Source organism: Pezoporus occidentalis, unplaced genomic scaffold (assembly GCF_034315485.1).
Source record: "Pezoporus occidentalis ecotype Australia unplaced genomic scaffold, CSIRO_AGI_Poc_V1 ctg137, whole genome shotgun sequence".
Classification (NCBI taxonomy): Eukaryota; Metazoa; Chordata; class Aves; order Psittaciformes; family Psittacidae; genus Pezoporus; species Pezoporus occidentalis.
The window spans coordinates 1,139,682-1,158,299 of NW_026913177.1; the positions used below are offsets into that span (position 1 = coordinate 1,139,682).

Genomic DNA, 18,618 nt, shown 5'->3' on the forward strand with positions numbered 1-18,618 from the left:
GTGGCCGCTGTCCCACCCGCTCACAGGAGCACTGCAGGGTGGGGAGGAAAGTGGTAGGTCCCCTGTGGCTCTGGAAGCCAAGCTCTGCTGGGGGTCCATGCAGAAGCAGGGCCTTGAGTTGTAACTGGCGATACCTTCACCATTCAAAATAGTTTGCCTCTAGAACAGTTCCCTTTTAGTCTAAATTGTGGTGGTTTTGGTTGTTTTGTTTTTTTTTTTTATTTTTTTTTTTTTTAAAAAAGGATGCGTGTCGGTGTATTTCTGTGTGTGCGTGCATCTGTGTACATGAGTAACAGCCAACTAGCTCATATGGTCATGACCAAGCTATATTTCAGAAGAGAAAAGAAACACATTTATCACACTTTTCCTAAAACGAAAAGCTAAAATTTCAAGTTCAGTATTCGCTATCTTGTCCTTCCCTCCCCACCCTCCCTTGCTATTTCTGGGTTTTTTCTCTTCCAACTTACTTTAGCACCATAACACATTTTAAACATTACAATCCTTCTTCAGATACTACACAAAATGTCCCATAAAAATAGTGCTTTTTTGCCAAAAAAGTTATATAATATATTATATATATAAATCAACTAAATCCGTGGCAAATGTGCAATGCAGACGCCTCCTCCATTTAAAGTGAGCAACAGCTCACTTTTTTTTCTTCTTTCTCCTTTCCTTTTTCTTCTGTCTTTCTCGCTTTCTCTCTCCTCTTCCTCTCCTTCTCACGATGATTTCAAAAAGGTGCAAGTCGATTTGGAATCTTGTAATGAAGCACACACACAAAAATGCAGATGGGGGCTCCTTGGAACATCTTCTCAGGTATGTTTTTCTTTTAAAGGTGCAAAAGAAAGTTATAAAAATAAGACAACCAAAGGAAAAAAAAAAAAAAAAGGAAAAAAGTGGGGTGGGAATGAGGCAAAAAAATTCTATCCCTCAGTATTTCTTCCCATTTTACTGTATTTTTTCACTTTATTGTCAAGAAAGACACGGAATGGATTCTTCTTCTCGAGAAAAAACAAAAAAAAAAACAAAAAAAAGATTTTAAAAGATATTTTAACTTCAAATCCTTTTTCCCTCTTGCTCTTTCTTTTGTCTTCTGGCGTTGGCACCGGGGATGTCACGCAGCGCCCGGCAGCAAAAAGTTCAAGTGCCAAACTGTCCCTTTGCAAGTACAGGCTTGGAAATACTGGGGGCGCGGGGGAACGAAACAGGCCTGGGAAACAAAACAACCCTCCCCCCCCACCCCGAAAGGACGATGCTGCGGGAGCTGCTCGCCGCCGCTGCCGCTGCCGCCATCCCCTCCTTGCTGTGTCAGTTGTTTGGTTGGGGCCGGAGCGGCGTGAGGGTGCTTCACCACCCCGCTCTTCGGCTCGGCGGCCCCGGGGACGGAGGGGCTCGGGGGCCGGGTCTCGCCAGTCCTCCCGCCCTTCCCCGGGAGATCAAAAATCGAGACGGCTGATCAGGGTTCATTTCTGGGGGCCGGCCGTCTCCGGGGAGGCTCGCGCCGCAGGGGGCCTCTGGCTGGGCACGAAGATGAGGGGACGGTGCAGAGCCTTGGCTTCCTCCGCCGCTTGCAGGCCCTCCGCCTGCCACCGGTACTGGCGAGCCCGCAGGATGCCGGGCACCTCCCGCTGCAGCCGCTGGGAGCTCTTCTTCTGCCACACATCGTACTTGGAGTACTTGGCATGCGAGGGCTTCTGGAAGCTCTCCTGCAAGAGGATGAGGTAGCAGTGTTAGCCTCTCTGCAAGCCCTCCAGATGGGCCTCCCCTCTTTAAACTCCATCCATCCCATGGAAACACTGTCCCATTCCCGGAAATACTCAAGGTCAGTCTGGACAGGGCTTTGAGCAACCTGGTCTAGCTGAAAATGTCCCTGCTCATTGCAGGGGATTTGGACCAGATGACATTAAAAGGTTCTTTCCAACCCAAACTATTCCATGATTTGTCCCACCTCTGGCCCCCCACCTCATTAAAGCTGACTTTCCACAGGGTTTTTAGCATGAGTTGCCAACGGTGACCATCTCAAAGGCTCTGCAGGAGCAAGACTTTGCATCTGGGGTTTGTCGTCTCCCATCCACGGCCTTCACATCTTTTCTCTTGCTGTCTATGTTGGAGAAGCATTGCCATTCGGGCACAGACCTACCTTGTTGAGTGCCGGCAGGCCCGCCAGAGAGGTGGCAGAGAGGTCACGCTCGGACTTGACAGACTTGGCGCAGTAGGTTTCCAGCAGAGCCAGGTCGCAGCTCCGAAAGCAGCACTCCTCCACGATCCCGCGGTTGATCCGCCGGTTATTTCGCCCCACTGGTCTACCTGCAACAGCAGAGACCCCAGTGTTAGCTGCCAACCTGGACTGGACCCTCTACCCACCTCAACAGCAAAAACATCCCCTTGCGGGCATCCCTCCACCAGCAATCAGAGACTGGTGGGTCCACACTTCAAAACCAGCAGCGCTTCTCCCAAACCAGCCGACATGTGCCTGCAAACCAGACGATTTTCACATTAAGACTGTCCCAGACTAATGCTGTTAATGCCAACAGGGCTCCCCACGTGCGCGCAGCACTAATTAAAGGCACTTTCTACGGTGGTGATTTATTCCCCTCATATACCTTCAGCACAGGCAGCCTTTCTGGGCGCAGCTAAAGCAAGGAAGCCCAAGCCCAGCCGCCAGCACTGCGCCGATTACTGTGACCGTCTCCGATGTTGATCCTGGCAAGCGAGTTTTATTAGAAAGAGGCAGCACGGCATTGCAGCTGCCAACCTCCCTCCGCCGGGTTGACACTCAGGCAGGTGAAGCGAACCAAGGCGGCTAAATTTTACCAGATGGGACAGCTCTGAGACAGCTGCAGAAAGAATACAGGCTCCCGCACCTGCCAAGAATAGCTATTAAACTTAATCTTTTAATAAGGGTTCCTCTCCCATTTCTGCCTGAAGAAGGATGAGTAAGCCCGTGTCCAGTGCAGCAACAACCGTATGCATTTCGTATAACTGCTTAATGATGGCCAAAGCACTTCGGAGGAAAATCTTACATCAGTTTTACTGGTCTTCCTTCCACTCTCAAAATAAAAGACATGGGCAAATTTGAATTTCTCATGCAAAACAAATTTGCTTGGGAATTGTGACTTCCAAAACACAAACTGGCCCAAAACAAAGGGATTTTCTCTGCACTTCTGTGCACGATAAGTTATGTGCTTGTGCTGTTCTGGGGTTTGCAGCCAGGGCTCCACACACTGCCATCAGCACCTTCTCCCAGCACAAGGTGCTCCAAGGGAGAGGAGCAGAGCTGTCATCAGCAGGGCTTGCAAGCAGGATCCTGTACCACATTCCATCCAGGAGAATTTGGGCGTGGGAAAAACTGAGAGCAAGTAGTGGAAATGCAATGCCTAATGCTGCTCACCATGCCATGCTGAGCCCCTACCTCCCTGCAGGAACAAACGAAATGGTCCATGCTGGCCCTGTCCACAACCTGTAATCCACTCCTGCACCATTAATGAAGCAGGCACTCAAGTATTTGGCCTGGTTGAACGTTCTGGGGCCCTAGCTTGCAATTACCCTGAGGAAAATTTCCATCTGGGTGCCCACCCAAAGTGCCTCAGGACAAAGTACAAAGCACAGGAGTTTTCTGTGTATGCAGTGCAACCCTACATGTGAAAAGCAGCCCTGTATGTGCAATATAAACATGCATGTGCAATGCTGACCTGCATGTTCAGTGCAGTCCTGCATGTACAATGCACCCAATGTGTGCAATTCTGGCATGCAAAACCCCACAACCATACTTCACCATGGACTCTGCAAGAGCAAAGCCCCCGGTGGCGGAACACCTGCTCTACCTGCTCTGTTACAATCATTTGTGGCCCCATCCACAGGGAGCCCTCTGCTCCATGCCCATGCATTGCCACTGCATTCATAGGTCATGAGAGCAAGTGCAGCATCAGGGCGCAGGGTGATGGGGCAGCTGACCCATACATGCAGTGCATCTCCGGCAGTCGTGTCAAATGTTTTGCTTTTCATATTCATCTCCCCTGAGCCACCACCCTCATTTTCTTTTTTCTTAGGGAAAAAACTCAGACATGACCTTTAGCCAGCCCTACAGGAAGGTGAAAAGAACAGTTCCCTCTTGGTAAAGGCTCAGCAAAGGGAGCACTCTGAGGAGTTTAACTTTCTCTCTGTAAATGCTTGTGGCCAACAAGCACACTGAATTAGTCCCTCCCTTTAAAGGCAGGGCAGGTGTGTTGGGTGCCTACAGCTGTATGAATGATACCAGTGAAGGCAATCCAGGTTGCAATGCCCAAGGAAGATGGGAGAGAGGAATCAGATTAGGGGCAGGTGCATGTATTCTTCTATATGCATGCAATGCCCAGCAAGATGTATGGGAGACTTATGCTGCTGCTGCTGCATCCCGCAACACATATGGCCCCCAGTCATCACCTACCGACCCCACTGCCAAACCTGCATGTGTGGCAGGTTGCTGAAGCATTAGGTTGCTCCAGAAAGGCATCCTGAGCATGGGCAGAAGGAGAGGTTGGAAGGAAAAGAGAAAAAAATCAAGTCACCCCCTCTTGCTAGCACATCCCCACAGGGCTGCCTTCACACTCCCGCTGAACAGAATGTTGCACAAGTGACAACACGCACAGTTTGGGGAGAATTTGAGGTTTTGAAAGGTTACACGTCTCCTCTCAAAAACAGAAATTGCCCGCTTGCAGCTATGTGTTTGTTTGGAAAGAAGAGGGTGGAAAAAAAAAACAAGGAAATCGGGACCATTTCACCACCTTGCCAACATGAGCACTTTGTGGCATGGGAGCACGTGGGAAGATCACAGCAGCATGCTTGCAAACACCCTGGTGTGGCACCACCAGGCTGAGCTCCCGGCAGGGACCACCGTGGTGGCATGGCTCTTTTCTCCCCACTCACTGCCCCTGTCAGATCTGTGGGCACACGCACAGCCACTAGCCCCATGGCTGCCCTTTCTCTTGCATGAAGCCACTGCATGCTGCTCCCCTTGCTGGCACTGCTGCCAGCTCCACCGCGATGGTCTGATAGGGCACATTTTCCATTACATAATTGTTGGTACAGACCTCGCCAAATGCCAATATGGTCCTCTGTGGGAGAGTTACTTTAGGAAAAAAAAACAGGCAAACAAAACAAACAGGGATTTAGTCCCTGAACGTACCTGGAGACAACAACCCCAGGAAGAGATGCCAGGTCATTGGTGGTTAACACCAGTATCGCTGCTGACCTGGACTGGGAAAAATGTTTGTTCCATAACACAATTTACGCACGGACTAAAGGTTGAATTTCCTGGCTTCTGCCCATGGGCGGCATCTTGCTTTACTGCCACTGCCAAATCCAGGGAAGGATTTGCTCCTTTGTCCCCTGCCCACATGGGAGAGCTGGGCGGGCAGCAGTCTGCATTGCCACATGAGCCACTTCCCACTGCAGCAATGACCACCTCCTCCTGAGGAAGTGCACTTCCTCTTGGCCTTCAGTGAATGGCTATGCCCTCTTTTCTCCAAGTTGCGCTTCACTACAACCTCCCACAGCTCTGCTGAGGGGCCGAGCCCTGCAGTGCAAAGCCCAGTGATGCTAAGTCCAATGATTCAAAGCCCTCTGGCTGCCCAGGGTTATTCCCATCTGGCAGCAGGCTATTCTGACAGAGAGCTGAGCATCCCAGTGGGAGCACAAAGCCAAACCCATTCCTGGGAGAACCCAGTGGCCATGTACCTGCAGCACAGCTATTCCTCTGCACTGGAGTGGGACAGGAGAGTTCCTTCCCTGGCATCACCACCCTGCTGCTCCAGGCTCCCCACTCTCACCAGGGCCGCAGGGAAGGGTGCGCGGTGCCAGTGCCACCCTGGCCGGGTCCCCTCTTGTCCGGTCAATCAGGCCGCAAGCCGAGTGGAAGGGGACTTTGGGTGTAAACAGCCCCTGCGCCCCTGTTGCAGGAATGTTGGGAGCAACAAGGGGGCCTTTGTCCGGCACCAGGCCCCGTCCCAGTGCCCCTGGTCTGTCCCTCCCCCACCCCAGCACCACACTTTCCCCCCTGCTTTTTCCTAGTATTATTCAGAGGAGCGGCGGGTGCGCAAGAATGTGCCCTGTCAGCACAAGCGGCTGCAAAGAGCTAAATTCTTATCAGCTGTTGGAAAGGAGGAAACGGGAGCTGTTGTTTACAGAGAAGTCCGATGCCTCTCCCCCTGCAGCCCCTTCTCCCCTCCCTGCCAGCACTGCATGACAGCAATTCCGTGGCCAGGGCTTCCTCTAGGTCTGCCCCACTTTCTTCACTCAGAGCTGCACTCAGCATCCCTCAGTGGGCCATGCTGCCATTGCCAGGACGGGTGCTAGTGAGCACGGACAGGGGGTCCCAACAGAGCAGAGCCACAGTGGGATATCACCACCTTGCTGGCACCTGCAGATCAGGTGCCCAAAAGCCTTAAAAGTCACAGAGGGGAGGAATCACAACTGGGGCAGAGAACAATGCATGTATGGCTCCAGCTGCAGCTTGCCCAGGCACCCCTGGGATGTGGCACAGGGCTGGAGTGGTGCACACTGCCATGCTCACCCTGCATCCCATGGCAAGAAACACTGGTGCTGCTGGCTTCTTCCCCTCCTGGTGTAGCTCTTTTGCAGCCCCAGCTCTTAGAGTCAGCTTCAACATCTTCAGCCCTGAGCACTAGCCAGCCATGGTACCTCCAAGGGCACCTGGGGGCTGAGACTTGCTCCCCAAGCCAGCAGACAGATGGGCACCCCCATTATGAGGGGGTGCACCCTCCTCAGTCTGGGCTGCATACTACCCCATCGCCAGATGCCAGGAGAATGGCACACTATCAGCACATTGTATTCCCCTGCATGGGTGCAAACAGTGCTGCATTTCAGAGGTAGCTTCGCTAGCTAAGTGTTCTCTTGTAAGAATGTAGAGCATCGGTTAAGATCTTAAATCACTGCTGCAGCAGAAAACCAATAATGCATTTTTGTATCATTTTTGGGGTTTATTTCCAAAATTACCAGTTGGATACTTGCAACAAGCCCCATCCAGCAGGGCTCACCTGTACTTGCAGGACAAGGCTGCCCACGTAATTTACCTCCTGTACAAATGAGTATGAGCAGCCTGTGCTAACACAAGGTCACATGTCCCGTGCTTGAAGTATTCATGACAAACCCAGGTCCAGTTTTAAGATGTAAACCCATGATCATGTAATATAACCAATGCCCTACTGAGCCTACATGGTGATAATAGTGCAGCCATGAGGGTTTAGGAGCAAAGATGAGTATGGTCAGGAGAATGAATCACTTTATGAGGACAACAGATGGAGGTAGAGGGGAAAAAGTGAAGCAAGATGTGGATATCCAAACCCTTTGTCAAAGAGAGCCATCACCCAAATGTCTTCAGCCCTGCACAGCACATGCTGGACAGATGCTGAAGTGGTTAAAATGGGACTTTGTTTCATCCCCCAGCACCTGAGCTGTGCAGAAATACTCAGAAAGAAAAAGGGGGGACAGGAGAGGACAAAAAAAAAGAAAAGGCAAGAATTCCCTTGCAAGCATCAGATTGGCCACTTGGCACCAAGCAACTTCTCTGCCTTCAAAAGTGTTTTTATTTTGGCCTGGACTGCTGGGTTACTTGAGGTGAAAGGAGGTCAGTTTGTCCGTAAAACAAAAGCCCCATTCCCTTTCATCCCCAGAGAGGGGGAGGAGGGAAGAGAAACCATGGGATGGAGATGGGCTCTCCTCTATATATCGGAGGGAGAGGAAGAGGTGTTACAGCAGGACAGCAGCTTGCCTCCTTGACGCACCAGTAAGGCCAGTCCTGGACTCACTGCCTTGTCTAAGCTACGGCGCAGGGCTCGCTGGGAGAGGAAAGGTGGAAGGGAGAGATGAGAAGAGGAAGGGGAGCTGACATGCAAACCCTTGCCACCCAGCAAGAGGAAGGAAGTGTCCCCAGGGTGTTCCCAAAAGCACCACCTTCCCGCAACACCCTGAGCATGGTACAAACATCTGCTGCTCAGCTGGGATAGGGCAGGGTGATCACCCCAGTGAGCTGCAAAGCCACCTGCGGCCCGACCACCTGCCCAAAGTTACACAGCTGCTGCTGGATGGAGGATTCCTGCACTTCTCCCTGCCCAACCTCAGCCAAGTCTGGCTGAAGACCTAAGTTGGGAAGGGACATCCAGGGTAGTCTCCTGCAGCACCCTGTTCTCTGCACAGGCACACTGGAACAAGAGGGAGGCTGGCTCTCAACTCCACTACTCCAAAACCACCCTGTTACGTGAAAATGATTTTTTATTTCATTTTCCCAAGGCAGAGGCAAGACTGCCAAGTGCATGGCACCATGTACATCTGGTATCACCTTCCTCTTCCCCCTGCTTCATTTGCATCTTTCCTGTAGTCAGTCACTCTTCGGCTCAGTTCACAGAAGGTGGCAAGACACAGGGTCTTCCCTCTACCAAGATGAGCAGAGGACCAAAACACCAGAACAAGGCATGAAACTCAAGACACCTTTGCAGATAGATTACCGAGTGTCCATTGCTAGTGATTTTCTCTTCCTCCCTGTTTGCCAGCTAAGCCATTGTATTGCTAATGCCAACAGTCCAAACCCCCAAGCATCATGGTGGAAAGCCCATTCCAGCCAACTGTCCTGAAGTCACCTGCACTCTGTGGATGACTGAAACACTGCATTTTTTTGCACAAGATGTGCTGCAAAAATGGTAAGACATCACTTTTCAGCGACAAGTTCACCACTGGGTATCCAGCAGGCCACAAAGCGTGTTTTGGGAGCAGCCTAGAAACTGCTGTCATTCCCAAACAAAGCCTGCACAGAAAGGTGGAGTGCCCAGATCCATGCCTGCTCTCAGGTGCAGCACGTAGGCAGCAAGGTTTAAAAATAAGCCAGGGCCCAAGCTCAGCAGAGAGCTGGCTGCAGACATCCTTATTATTTTAACACCCTTGGTGAGCCAACCACCTATGGCTCCCCAGCGATATTTGATTTTCCCAAGCATCAAATGCTGGACCCACTTTCCTCATGGGACTGAGCATATTCCTTTTCTCATTCATTTCCAGGCCTACCGCCATGCAGAAGGAAACCACAAAAAGCCTTCCCAGCCAGACTGGGAAACCCTTCCTTTCCCTCTCATCCCAGCTCCACTGAAGCAAGACATGGGGTGGGAGCAGCATCCTGCCCGCTGACAACAGCGGCCCAGCACTTACTGAAGTAGAAGCCCCTGTCCCCGCAGACGAACTGCAGCGTGTCCACCAGCTCCCCGCCACACAGGGTCTCCGCCGTGCCATACGCTGCAGCTGAATCCAGCGCATAGGCCAGGAAAGCCAGCAGAAGCAGCAGCATCCTCCTCGCTGCACACATCCTCTGCACCTGGGGACAAAGGCACAGTGTTAACGTGGCACGAGACACCCCTCTCTGCCACCTACCCTAGGCAAAGCCCCTCACCACAGCATGCCTGGGGTTTGATGCCCAGACATGTCAGGATGCTGCAGAGCAGGACCTGCAGCCCTGAGCTGGCCACTGGTGCAAGGCTGGCTCCCTGCTCTCACCCCACCAGCCAGCTGCTCTGATCAGACAAAGTTTGGATTGAAGCAGTTTTTTCCATTGTAAAATCCCACTTCAGCCTACCTCTGAAAGGCTTTTATTCCCCCTGCTCTTTCAACAGCATGATTTTTTATTTTACACCCCTTTTGCATGAGAGATCATCCAAATGATTATTGGAAGGCATTTCTTTTTCATTTCTGATTATAGGTTTTCATGACCCACATGAACACATGTTCACCCAAAGCAGAATCAAATGAAGTTTCAACCTGTCCTAGAGCTGCTTTTGAGAAAAGCTGGGTTTTGCCAAGGAGCGGCCTTTGCCCCGAGCGTGTGAGAGACTTGTACAGCCGAGGCTCAGGCAATCGAGGGGCTGATTGAACAACCTGTGTTTGCTGATGAGAGCTGGGACCAAGAAGACATCCCTCAGAATCAAAGCAGTCCCACAGAAAAGCTGCCTGAGGCATCACCAAGGAGGGCCAAGGGGGTATTAGCTGGTGTGAAGGATTAAAAAAAAAAACTCCCTGGATATTTCCTAACTAACCCAAAGATTTCCCCTGACTCAGCTCCAGCAAACAGTTTTACCTCCATGTCAGATTCTGCAGGTGTAAAGAGAGGGTACTATAGCCTCACTGGATGAGGCAAAACCCCTGGATGCTTCAAGGCATTACAGTCCCTCAGTGATGACCATTACTGTATATATACAGCCAAATGACGATGGTGGCCAGACAGGTGAACACAAAATGAAAAGGGGAAGCATGGCAAGACAGCAGCTGGCATGGGGTAATGCTAAATCTCAAGCAGAGCATCCCCGCTCCCTGCTAACACTCAGACAAGATGCTGGGTTTCACATCCAGCCTTCATCACCATAACATCTGAGCAACTTGAGAATATTATCAGTTAATGAATATTACCTCACTGCCACCACCACCCCCCCCCACCACCCCCCCCCCCCGGGATGCTCAGAGATGGAGCCGAAGCCCAGGATAGATTGAATGACTTGCCCAAGGTCACAGGGGAAGTCTGCAGTGCAGCCAGGAAATTAGCCCAGCTCCCCCAGGGCACCGCTACAGTCCTGCCAGCAATAAAGCCACCCTTGCTACCAATTTTTTACTAGCACATAGCTCAAATTGTCGCTGATAGAAATGCGCTGTGCTTACAAGTCATAAACTCTTCTGAGCAGCGAAATGACAGGAATCAGCATTCAGAAAAGCCAAAACAGAGGTTTCGTCCGAGTGGGCTGAGGGGGGCATCCTCCCTGCACATGCTTCAATGCCCATCGTATTGCTCAGCCTGCGCTGGCAGAGACCCGCAAGGCTGTCAAAATCCCTCCAGGGCTCTGGACAAGAGAGGCAGCAGCCCTAGGAACAAACTGGGCTCAAACCGGCAAGTGATGGGACCTGGACCGGCTTTTCCAGTAGCACCAGTCCCCAGAGCATGCTGAGGGGGCTTTGATCTCTATTATATAGGAGCAGAGGGATAGCACTAGGCTGTGCTTGCACCACACTTCCTAGCTGCAGTGTTTTGCCACCAACACATTTTCACCTTGATTTTTTTACCAAGCGGCCAGCCAACAAGTGTATATTGGGCCTCCCCAGCATGACCACAGCATCATCTTCACTGCTTGAGCCATGCCCCTGATGCGGCAGAATTGGCAGCCAGATCTCCAGCTGACAAGAGCCCAATGATGCTTTTCTTTTCCCCCTTTTTTTTACATGCAGCTCCTGATTGCTGGTGTCCCCAGGGTGCAGGAAGCACTGGCAGCTCATTGCTGGGGCAGCAGATGTGTGCCAGCCAGTGCTGCTGTTGAAGCTGCTGACATGGGACTTCAGGACACCCAAATAATCCCTCATCCCCAATTAGGCTCATGCGGGCTGTGAGCACAGTGGCTAACAAGCAGTCTGCCTGCTGGCCTTCCCCAAGCCAGACACAGCCCCCCAGAAGGGGCTTGCTTGGTGGCATGGGTGACAAAGGCATTTTTTCCTCCACATTCAGTCTAAAGAAAGGGGTGAGATGCTCTGAAGCAAGGGGAGAGCAAGTTTTTGTCAGCGGGGCGATATCTGATGCTAGGGAGACCTGATACCTTCTCTGGAAAAAAATACTGTGCTCCTTGGAAAATACCCACTCCTGCACAACCTGCACCACAAGCAGCCTTCTCTGCCTCCACTGCGAGCTCTGTTAGGGTGACCATGCATCTTGTAACCCTGGCCAAGAAGTTCGCCCAAAGCCATGAGGACAGTTAGGGCCCCAACACTGTCATCCAGAGCCAGGCCAATGTGGAGGTGTGTGACGCACTGATGTCCCCCTTTGCCCATGCGTCAACTTCCAGTCCTTTTCATCGCTGTCACCTTGGCGTCTCCTCCCTCCCTCCAGCAGCTGTGTAACAAGAAACTGGGCAGCAAATCAAAAAGCATCTTTATTTACTACCCAGTGCTGCAGTTTCTCTCCAGCTTGATGGAACTGCAACCCAACCCCATAAGCACTTCCCTCTTGCTTTGGACCTACAGAAGAAAAGGCCCCAGGGTTCACCCAAAAAGGCTAGACAGTCTCCCACAGTGCCATCACCAGCTCAGTGCATCCTGATGACCTTTCAATTGATCTTTTCCCACTCCTGCTCCTCCTTAGCAAGCATGAGCAGCATCCCACTCACAAAAGCTTGTACCCACCCTGCCACGGCTGCTGGAGCAGGCGCTGCTCCCCAAAACAAGGTGGCACGGCACGGCTGGGTACCTGCAGCCTGTGATCTGGTGCAAACACCATGCCAGCTGCACAGGTTGCATGCGGCTTCTGTTGTCATGGCCAAATCCTGCTCAGCACAATGAAGCAAAGCCCTGTGAAACCATCCAAGCTTTCATTCTCCACTGGAAATGGGAGACAGCACTGCATTTGGATTCTAGTCCAAGCGTTCGGTCAGGGACAGCCCTCTCAGCTGTGGGACAGGGTAAATGCACACCAATGGCTGGAAAACCCGTCAATTTTTATCAGAATGCCTCTCTCATGTAAGACATAACAGGAATAAGGCAGCAGGGTGCTTTCCAAAAGAACAAGGTCCCATCTCTGCTAGGAGAGAGGCTACACCCACCAAAGTTTCATCCTTGCCAAAATGGGTTGAATCAGCAGGGCCAGCTGCCATTCCACCTCACATGCGCGTGGAGAGCTCAAACGTTTCAGGATCCAGTTTTAACCATGGGCAGTGGGAATGGCAGTGCAAGATATGCCGGATCCCCAGCAACCTCAGTGCTGAATTCCCCCTAACGAAGTCTCAAACCCCATGCAGTGTGCCAGAGGGTGATGCAAGAGGAATTTCTTGGTTGCACAGGTGTCCTTTACCATCCTGGGAATTGCAACTAAAGCTCCTCTGAACAACACGTGTCTGAGAGTAGCCATCTTGTTGCCAAAGAGGCTAAGACAAGCCATTGGAGCACACCACTCACCTCTCCTTGCCTGGAGCAGATCGGCTTTGCTCTTCATCTTTTGTGTCTCTCTCCCGCCTTCTCCCATGTCCCCAAGTCCCCACATGACCCCAGGCTGCCACGTGAGCCAGCTCAGAGCTGAGCTGCCATACCCGGGATGATGCTGCTGCCTTGACTCCTGTGTATTTCCCCCCTTGCAGCACACACTGCTGCACCCATGGCTGGAGACCCCCAAACACCTCTCAGCAGCCATCCAGCCAGCAGGAACACTCCAACAGAGAGGGTCTTCTTGAAGTGGCTGTGGCATGCCTGAAGTGAGCCCAAGGGGCAGTTCTGCAGCAGAGCCCCCCTTCCACCTGAGGCTGTTAAAGGATTTTTTCAGGATTTGCTGCAGAATCAGCTGGATCTGCGATTTCTGTCCAGCTGCTGGGGAGTAGGGGCCAAGAGGCCACAATGTGCTAAAAGGCCCAGTTGCCAAATCTCAGAGGACAGCTCAGGCATCCCTTGCATCCAGGCTTGTCCTGAGCCAACCAAACCACGATGCCTCTCTTGGGCAACAAACATCTCCCCAAAAACAGAGACTAAACCTCCTGTCTGACCTAATTCCTTCTTCAGTCTGGCCTTCATTACAATTTAATATGAACAGAACAACGTAGGAGGGAATTGACAGATGGCCCAGTCTGCAAAATTTGGATTTGGACAGCAAAAAAGAAAAAAGAATCTCACTTCTCTGTAGAGCAGTGCAGTGTTTATAAGGGAGCACAGCTAAAAGTCATCAGCCCGAACCCAGTGGTGTGTGCAGGAGGGGAAAACCCCAGGCTGCACATCCCAGCCTCCATCAGCCTCCACCCCTCTAAGACAAAGCAGGCAGACTGAGGTTGTGCTCTTCTGATGACTGCCTGTGAAAGACATTGAGCATCTATCTCTCTGTGCTACTCCTCTTGGTGGGCAGCTTCAGCAGAGCAGGCAGCTGACCCGGTTTTGAGCGCAGGTCTCCTGGAGGGGCTGGACAGGGGTACATGCCAACCTCACACGTGCCAAGTGAATGCCACGCCTGCCCACAGGCAACCTCATGCATGGCACCAGGCCACAACACCCCAAGGTGCCAAGTAGCAAACAGCTGTTGGAAGCCAGCGGGGAGAGTCAGGTGTCCTGGCAGCTGAAAAACACCCAGGGGCTGCATCTTGGGCAGAGGCACAAGGAACAGGTACCCAGAGGGACAGGAGCTACTGTGTGCTGTGCTGCAGAAGAGCATTCCTTTCCATCTAAAAGAGAAAGGAGGACATTTCCAACCCACAACTTGGAAGAAGCAAGCTTCAAAACACAAAACTTTCAACCATGGAGCTGTCAGACAAACAAAACCAACCTAGGACCAGAGGTTTTGCTCAGACTTGAAAAAAATAAAAACCTCACGATCCTTGGCACCTGGCTCACATGACATTCATATGGCTGAGGTTGGCAATGCTGCCACTATTTTTAGCCCTCACTTTTTTGTCTTCACTGCTCATCCCCATCAGCAGCGACCCCACATCAGGGGTCACCTTCCTGCCTCCAGAGCCTCTCTCCAGGCAACTGGGGAGGGGCACCTGCCTCCTCTGCCTGGGGACAGGGGAGCGCTGCCCACACCCCGTGTCTATACGTGCCTCAGCAAGAACTACCATAGCTATGGAAAAATCAAGCTGAAAAAGGTGAATGGGGTATTCAGTACCATTTACTCACCCCACTGGGGAGTAAGGCTGTATTGCACAAATTTTGGTATGCAGCCCAGAAACATTTGATTTATTGCATTAAAAAAAAAAGGAAACACAATCTTGCTTAACTCTTCTAAAGACAGCTGGCAGGACCCAGTGAAGGGATTTAAGTCCATTTTAGTAGCCTCACTTAACTCCTTTCTTTATTGTTCCTCTCTCCTTTCTGCATTCCCATCTAAAACCTGGAGTATATCAGGGAAAGTTAACAGCAAGTTAAGCTGTTAAATCAGAAGTTGTGGTGACTGGAGTCTGTTGGCAAGTGATATTCCCACAACACGTTGAACTTGCTTTATGCCTTGGCAGAGCGGCTTTAACCCTTTCAGAGCTGGGCTGCAACCTCAAGGCAGATTTCTTCCCCTGGTGCCCCCACCTCTCCTGACACCTTACCCAAATGCGTTGAGGGACACCGGTATCTCTTTGCCCCATTTAAGACACACAGCAGCCTCTAAAAGCAAAGGCATCCAAAGAAGGGTCGGAAAGGTCAGTCCCAGGACACGAGCAGGGAGAGGGTGGGCCACTTACAGTGCTCGTATGCACTGCTGGAAACACACCAGCTCCTTGGTCCCTCTAAAAATAAGACCTCACCTGCTGTGTTTGCTTTATTTAAAAAAAAAGAAAAGTACAGAAATGCTTTTCTCTGGTGTTCTGTGAGGAAAGCCGGGCTCACGCTGAAGCCCATAGGAATCAATGGGAAGACACGCACTGACACCTCCGGGTTGCCTGGTCAAAGCAGCAGCCCTCCAGCCAGACTGCAAAAAGGATCACCTGTCAGAAAAAACGCTGGGACACAGACGCAGACACATTTTGGCTCTCAAATTTCATGAGGCGGTGGGAGGGGACCCACGGTGTCAAATCTTTTATCCCTTAATGAATTTTCACAGGAGCCGGGATAGCCCCTTTGAAAGGCTGAGTGAACTTGTGTGGGTGTTGACAACATGAAACAAGATTTACAGCTCTGACCCATTCACCCCCACCAAAATTGTCAAGTTGGGTCCAGAACAGCTCAGTGAAGCTCAAATCAGAAGTGTCAGTCAGTTTTATTCCTCCAGATGTCCTTAGCACAAAGTCACCCTCACAAAAGCACGCGACCCAGGCTCCTCAACTCCCCTCTAAATCAAGGCAAGACGAGGAATAAAAAAAAAACAACACGCTGAACCCTGCGAAGTGAAAGGGAAAACCACACACACACACTCACACACAACCTGACAACAAATAAACCCAAAGAAAACCAGGCCTCAGCCTCCCAAGCATATCCCAGCATATGGAAGAGAACGACAGACTTTGTATAGGAAGCCTCGGCTCAAGGGTTGAGAGCAGCGGTTCTCCCGAGGTGCCTATTTAAAACCACCCCCACAACCCTTGTTTTTACACTTGATTGCTCCACACTGCCGGTGTGAGCCCTGGGTCACTAGAAACCCTGCTAAAGTACCACTGGCTCAAGGCAAGGCAGCCACATCTGCTGGTACGGTTACGCTAAATCCGAGTTTCCTCATGTGCCCCAGTTCCCTACTGCTCAACAGAGTGCTAAAACCTTTCCAAGTTGTGCTCTTAAAACAATTACTGTAGGGAAACGCAATTGGGCAGGAAGAAGAAGAAGAAAAAAATAAAAATCACACAAAGTCGAAGGCTGCATGCCAACCATTAACTCTCACTCCATTTTGGCTTCGCTTTCGTGTTTTTCCTCTCTGTATTTTTATCCCTCCGAGACCCAACACACCGCAGTGTTTTGCAGAAGAGAGTTTAACAATCTCCCCGGCCTCCGAGGCCGGAGAACTGTCTGTCCCTGCCCGGGACCGCGCCGCTACGACCACCTCCCGCTCCCCACACCGTCCAGCGAGCGGCGGGACCGCCACGGGCGCCTGGGCCCGCGCAGCCCCGCCTGACCTCGCGTAGCCCCGGCCCCGCACGCCCCTCCGCGCCTCCCCACGCGGGGCTGCCCCGCGCTGGCACGCCGCAGCTGCTCGGGTGCGCAAACGGTGCGCTGCTAACGCCTCCCTCCCCCACAACCCGCTCCGGGCGTGGAGCCGAGGCGCAGACTGTCCTCGCCGCCGCCGCCGCCGCCGCCGGCTGCTCCCCGGGGATGCCCCGCGCACCCACCGCAGCGGGCCGCCCCGCCAGCCCGCGCCTCGGCCGGCTCTCGGGGTCCCTCTAGCGACACGCGTGGGGACGGCGGGCAGCGGGGACGGCGCAGCTCGGCATGGCACGGCGCGGCATGGCACGGCACGGCACGGCACGGGTCTGCCCGGCATGGCGCGCGCAGGGGTGCCCTCCTGCCCCTGCCCGCGGGGAAGCTGTGAGGAGCCGCGCGGAGCGGAGCGGCGCTTACCTTGGAGATGCCGCTGCTACTCTCAACTTCTGGCGGCGGCGGCGGGCCGGGGAGGAAGGCAGGCTGCCGGCAGCGCTCATCCGTGTGTGCCCCGGCGCTTGACATGCTGCTGCTCTCCTGCCCTGGCAGTGATCGCGGCTTTGGCTCGCCTTCCCGCGCCCTGGCTCGCTCTCCTCGTCGTGCCTTTTGGTATGTCAAGTCCCTGCTTGATTTTGTCTGAAGGATGTTATTTTGTTACGATCAGGTATCTTGTTATTCTAGAGAGCGAGCGAGCGCTTTCCTTTTCTTTCCGGTTTCTTTTTTTTTTTTTTCCCTCCTTTTTTTTCTTTTTTTTCCTGTTTTCCCCCTCCTTTTTTTTTTTTCCTTTTTTTTTCCTTTTTTTTTTTTTTTTTTTTCCCTTCTCTTTCTCTCTTCCTGCTTTGGCTGCCCCTTGGGTGGCTCTCACTTTTGTGTTTACTGACTACGTCCCCCTGGCTGGGGCGGAGGGGCTGGCTGCCTGACTGACCGCTGCTCCCAGCTGGCTGCCCCACGAGCGAGGAGACAGGCAGGGCGCTTCGTCTGCCCCCCTTTTATACCCCCCCAATGGGCATGCTCTATCGTCCCCAGCGAGCACCAGCCCGGCCACGCAGCCAATAATGTTGCAGAGCGGTCTAACCCCCTCTCTTCCCTCCCTCCCTTCCTTTCTTCCCTCCTTCTCCCTCGTAACCCTCCGGAGTCCAGCTCGGGGAGGGAAGAGGGGACAGAAAGTTTCTGCCGCACGGTTTCTCCGCGGGTTGCTCCCGAGTGGGGGCTTTGACCCACCCCGGCTGGTCCCGGAGGGTGGAAGGGCGGGGGGAGGCTGAGAGCATCCCCCGCCATCCCCGCAGGTGAGGGGAGGAGGTGAGGGGCTGCGCTCCGAGCCCATGCCCCAGATGCTGGGGGGTACCCTCTGAGCGCCTCTCGCTGCCGAGCAGCGAGCCCCAAGCCCTGGGAGGGAGATGAGAGGGTACAGCAGGGGACTGCTCTGCCTATCCCGCTCCCGGGGCTCTGCCTAGGTGCGTACAGGGCACAGGTGTCCGCACCCTCCGTCCTGCCCCGCACTCGCCCCGAGCTGCTCCGAAGGGCTCCCCGGTGAACGCACAGCCATTCAGGGGTGCCGGCAGCAGGGTTCCCCTAGGCTTGCACGCCTGTCCCGCGCTAAGTGTCCCAGTGCAGGAAGGAAGTGGCAGCAGCAAGCGCCTGCATCCACCCGGGTGCGTCCTTGTGGACAGCATAGAAACTGCCCCCCCACAGGGCAGCAGAACTCGGGTTTGCACCCCTCAGAGCACCTTAGCGGGAGAGGTTCCTGTTCACTTGGTCACCTCTGCTTTCCGCGGGCTTCTGCAAGCGAGCACAGTTGCCTTTAAGGCAAAGGGACTTTTCCCAGGCTTCACCGTGCGTGTACAGCAGCGCGCGGGCTGAACGCGCTCCCACTGCTCTCTCTGCCCGTGCTGCATGTCAGTCACATTGTGCTGCATTAATCAAAACTCACCTTCTCGCAAAGACCTGCCCTCCAAGTCTGCCCCACTGGGTCAGCAGGTGTTCCAAGGGAAGGGACCACACTCACAGCCCTGGCCAGCACCC

The 18,618-nt window shown here is 52.9% G+C and overlaps 1 protein-coding gene across 1 annotated transcript; it reads right to left on the reverse strand.

The window, feature by feature from the left end:
* Positions 1-200: 200 nt before the first annotated feature.
* Positions 201-17,570, reverse strand: IGF2 (insulin like growth factor 2). The gene is made up of 4 exons (XM_062609385.1): positions 17,017-17,570; positions 9,193-9,355; positions 2,141-2,307; positions 201-1,706 (listed from the first exon to the last, which is right to left on the reverse strand). The coding sequence occupies exons 1-4, from the start codon at positions 17,119-17,121 to the stop codon at positions 1,464-1,466; spliced, it is 678 nt and encodes a 225-aa protein (XP_062465369.1). The 5' UTR covers positions 17,122-17,570; the 3' UTR covers positions 201-1,463.
* Between the last annotated feature and the right edge of the window lie 1,048 nt (positions 17,571-18,618).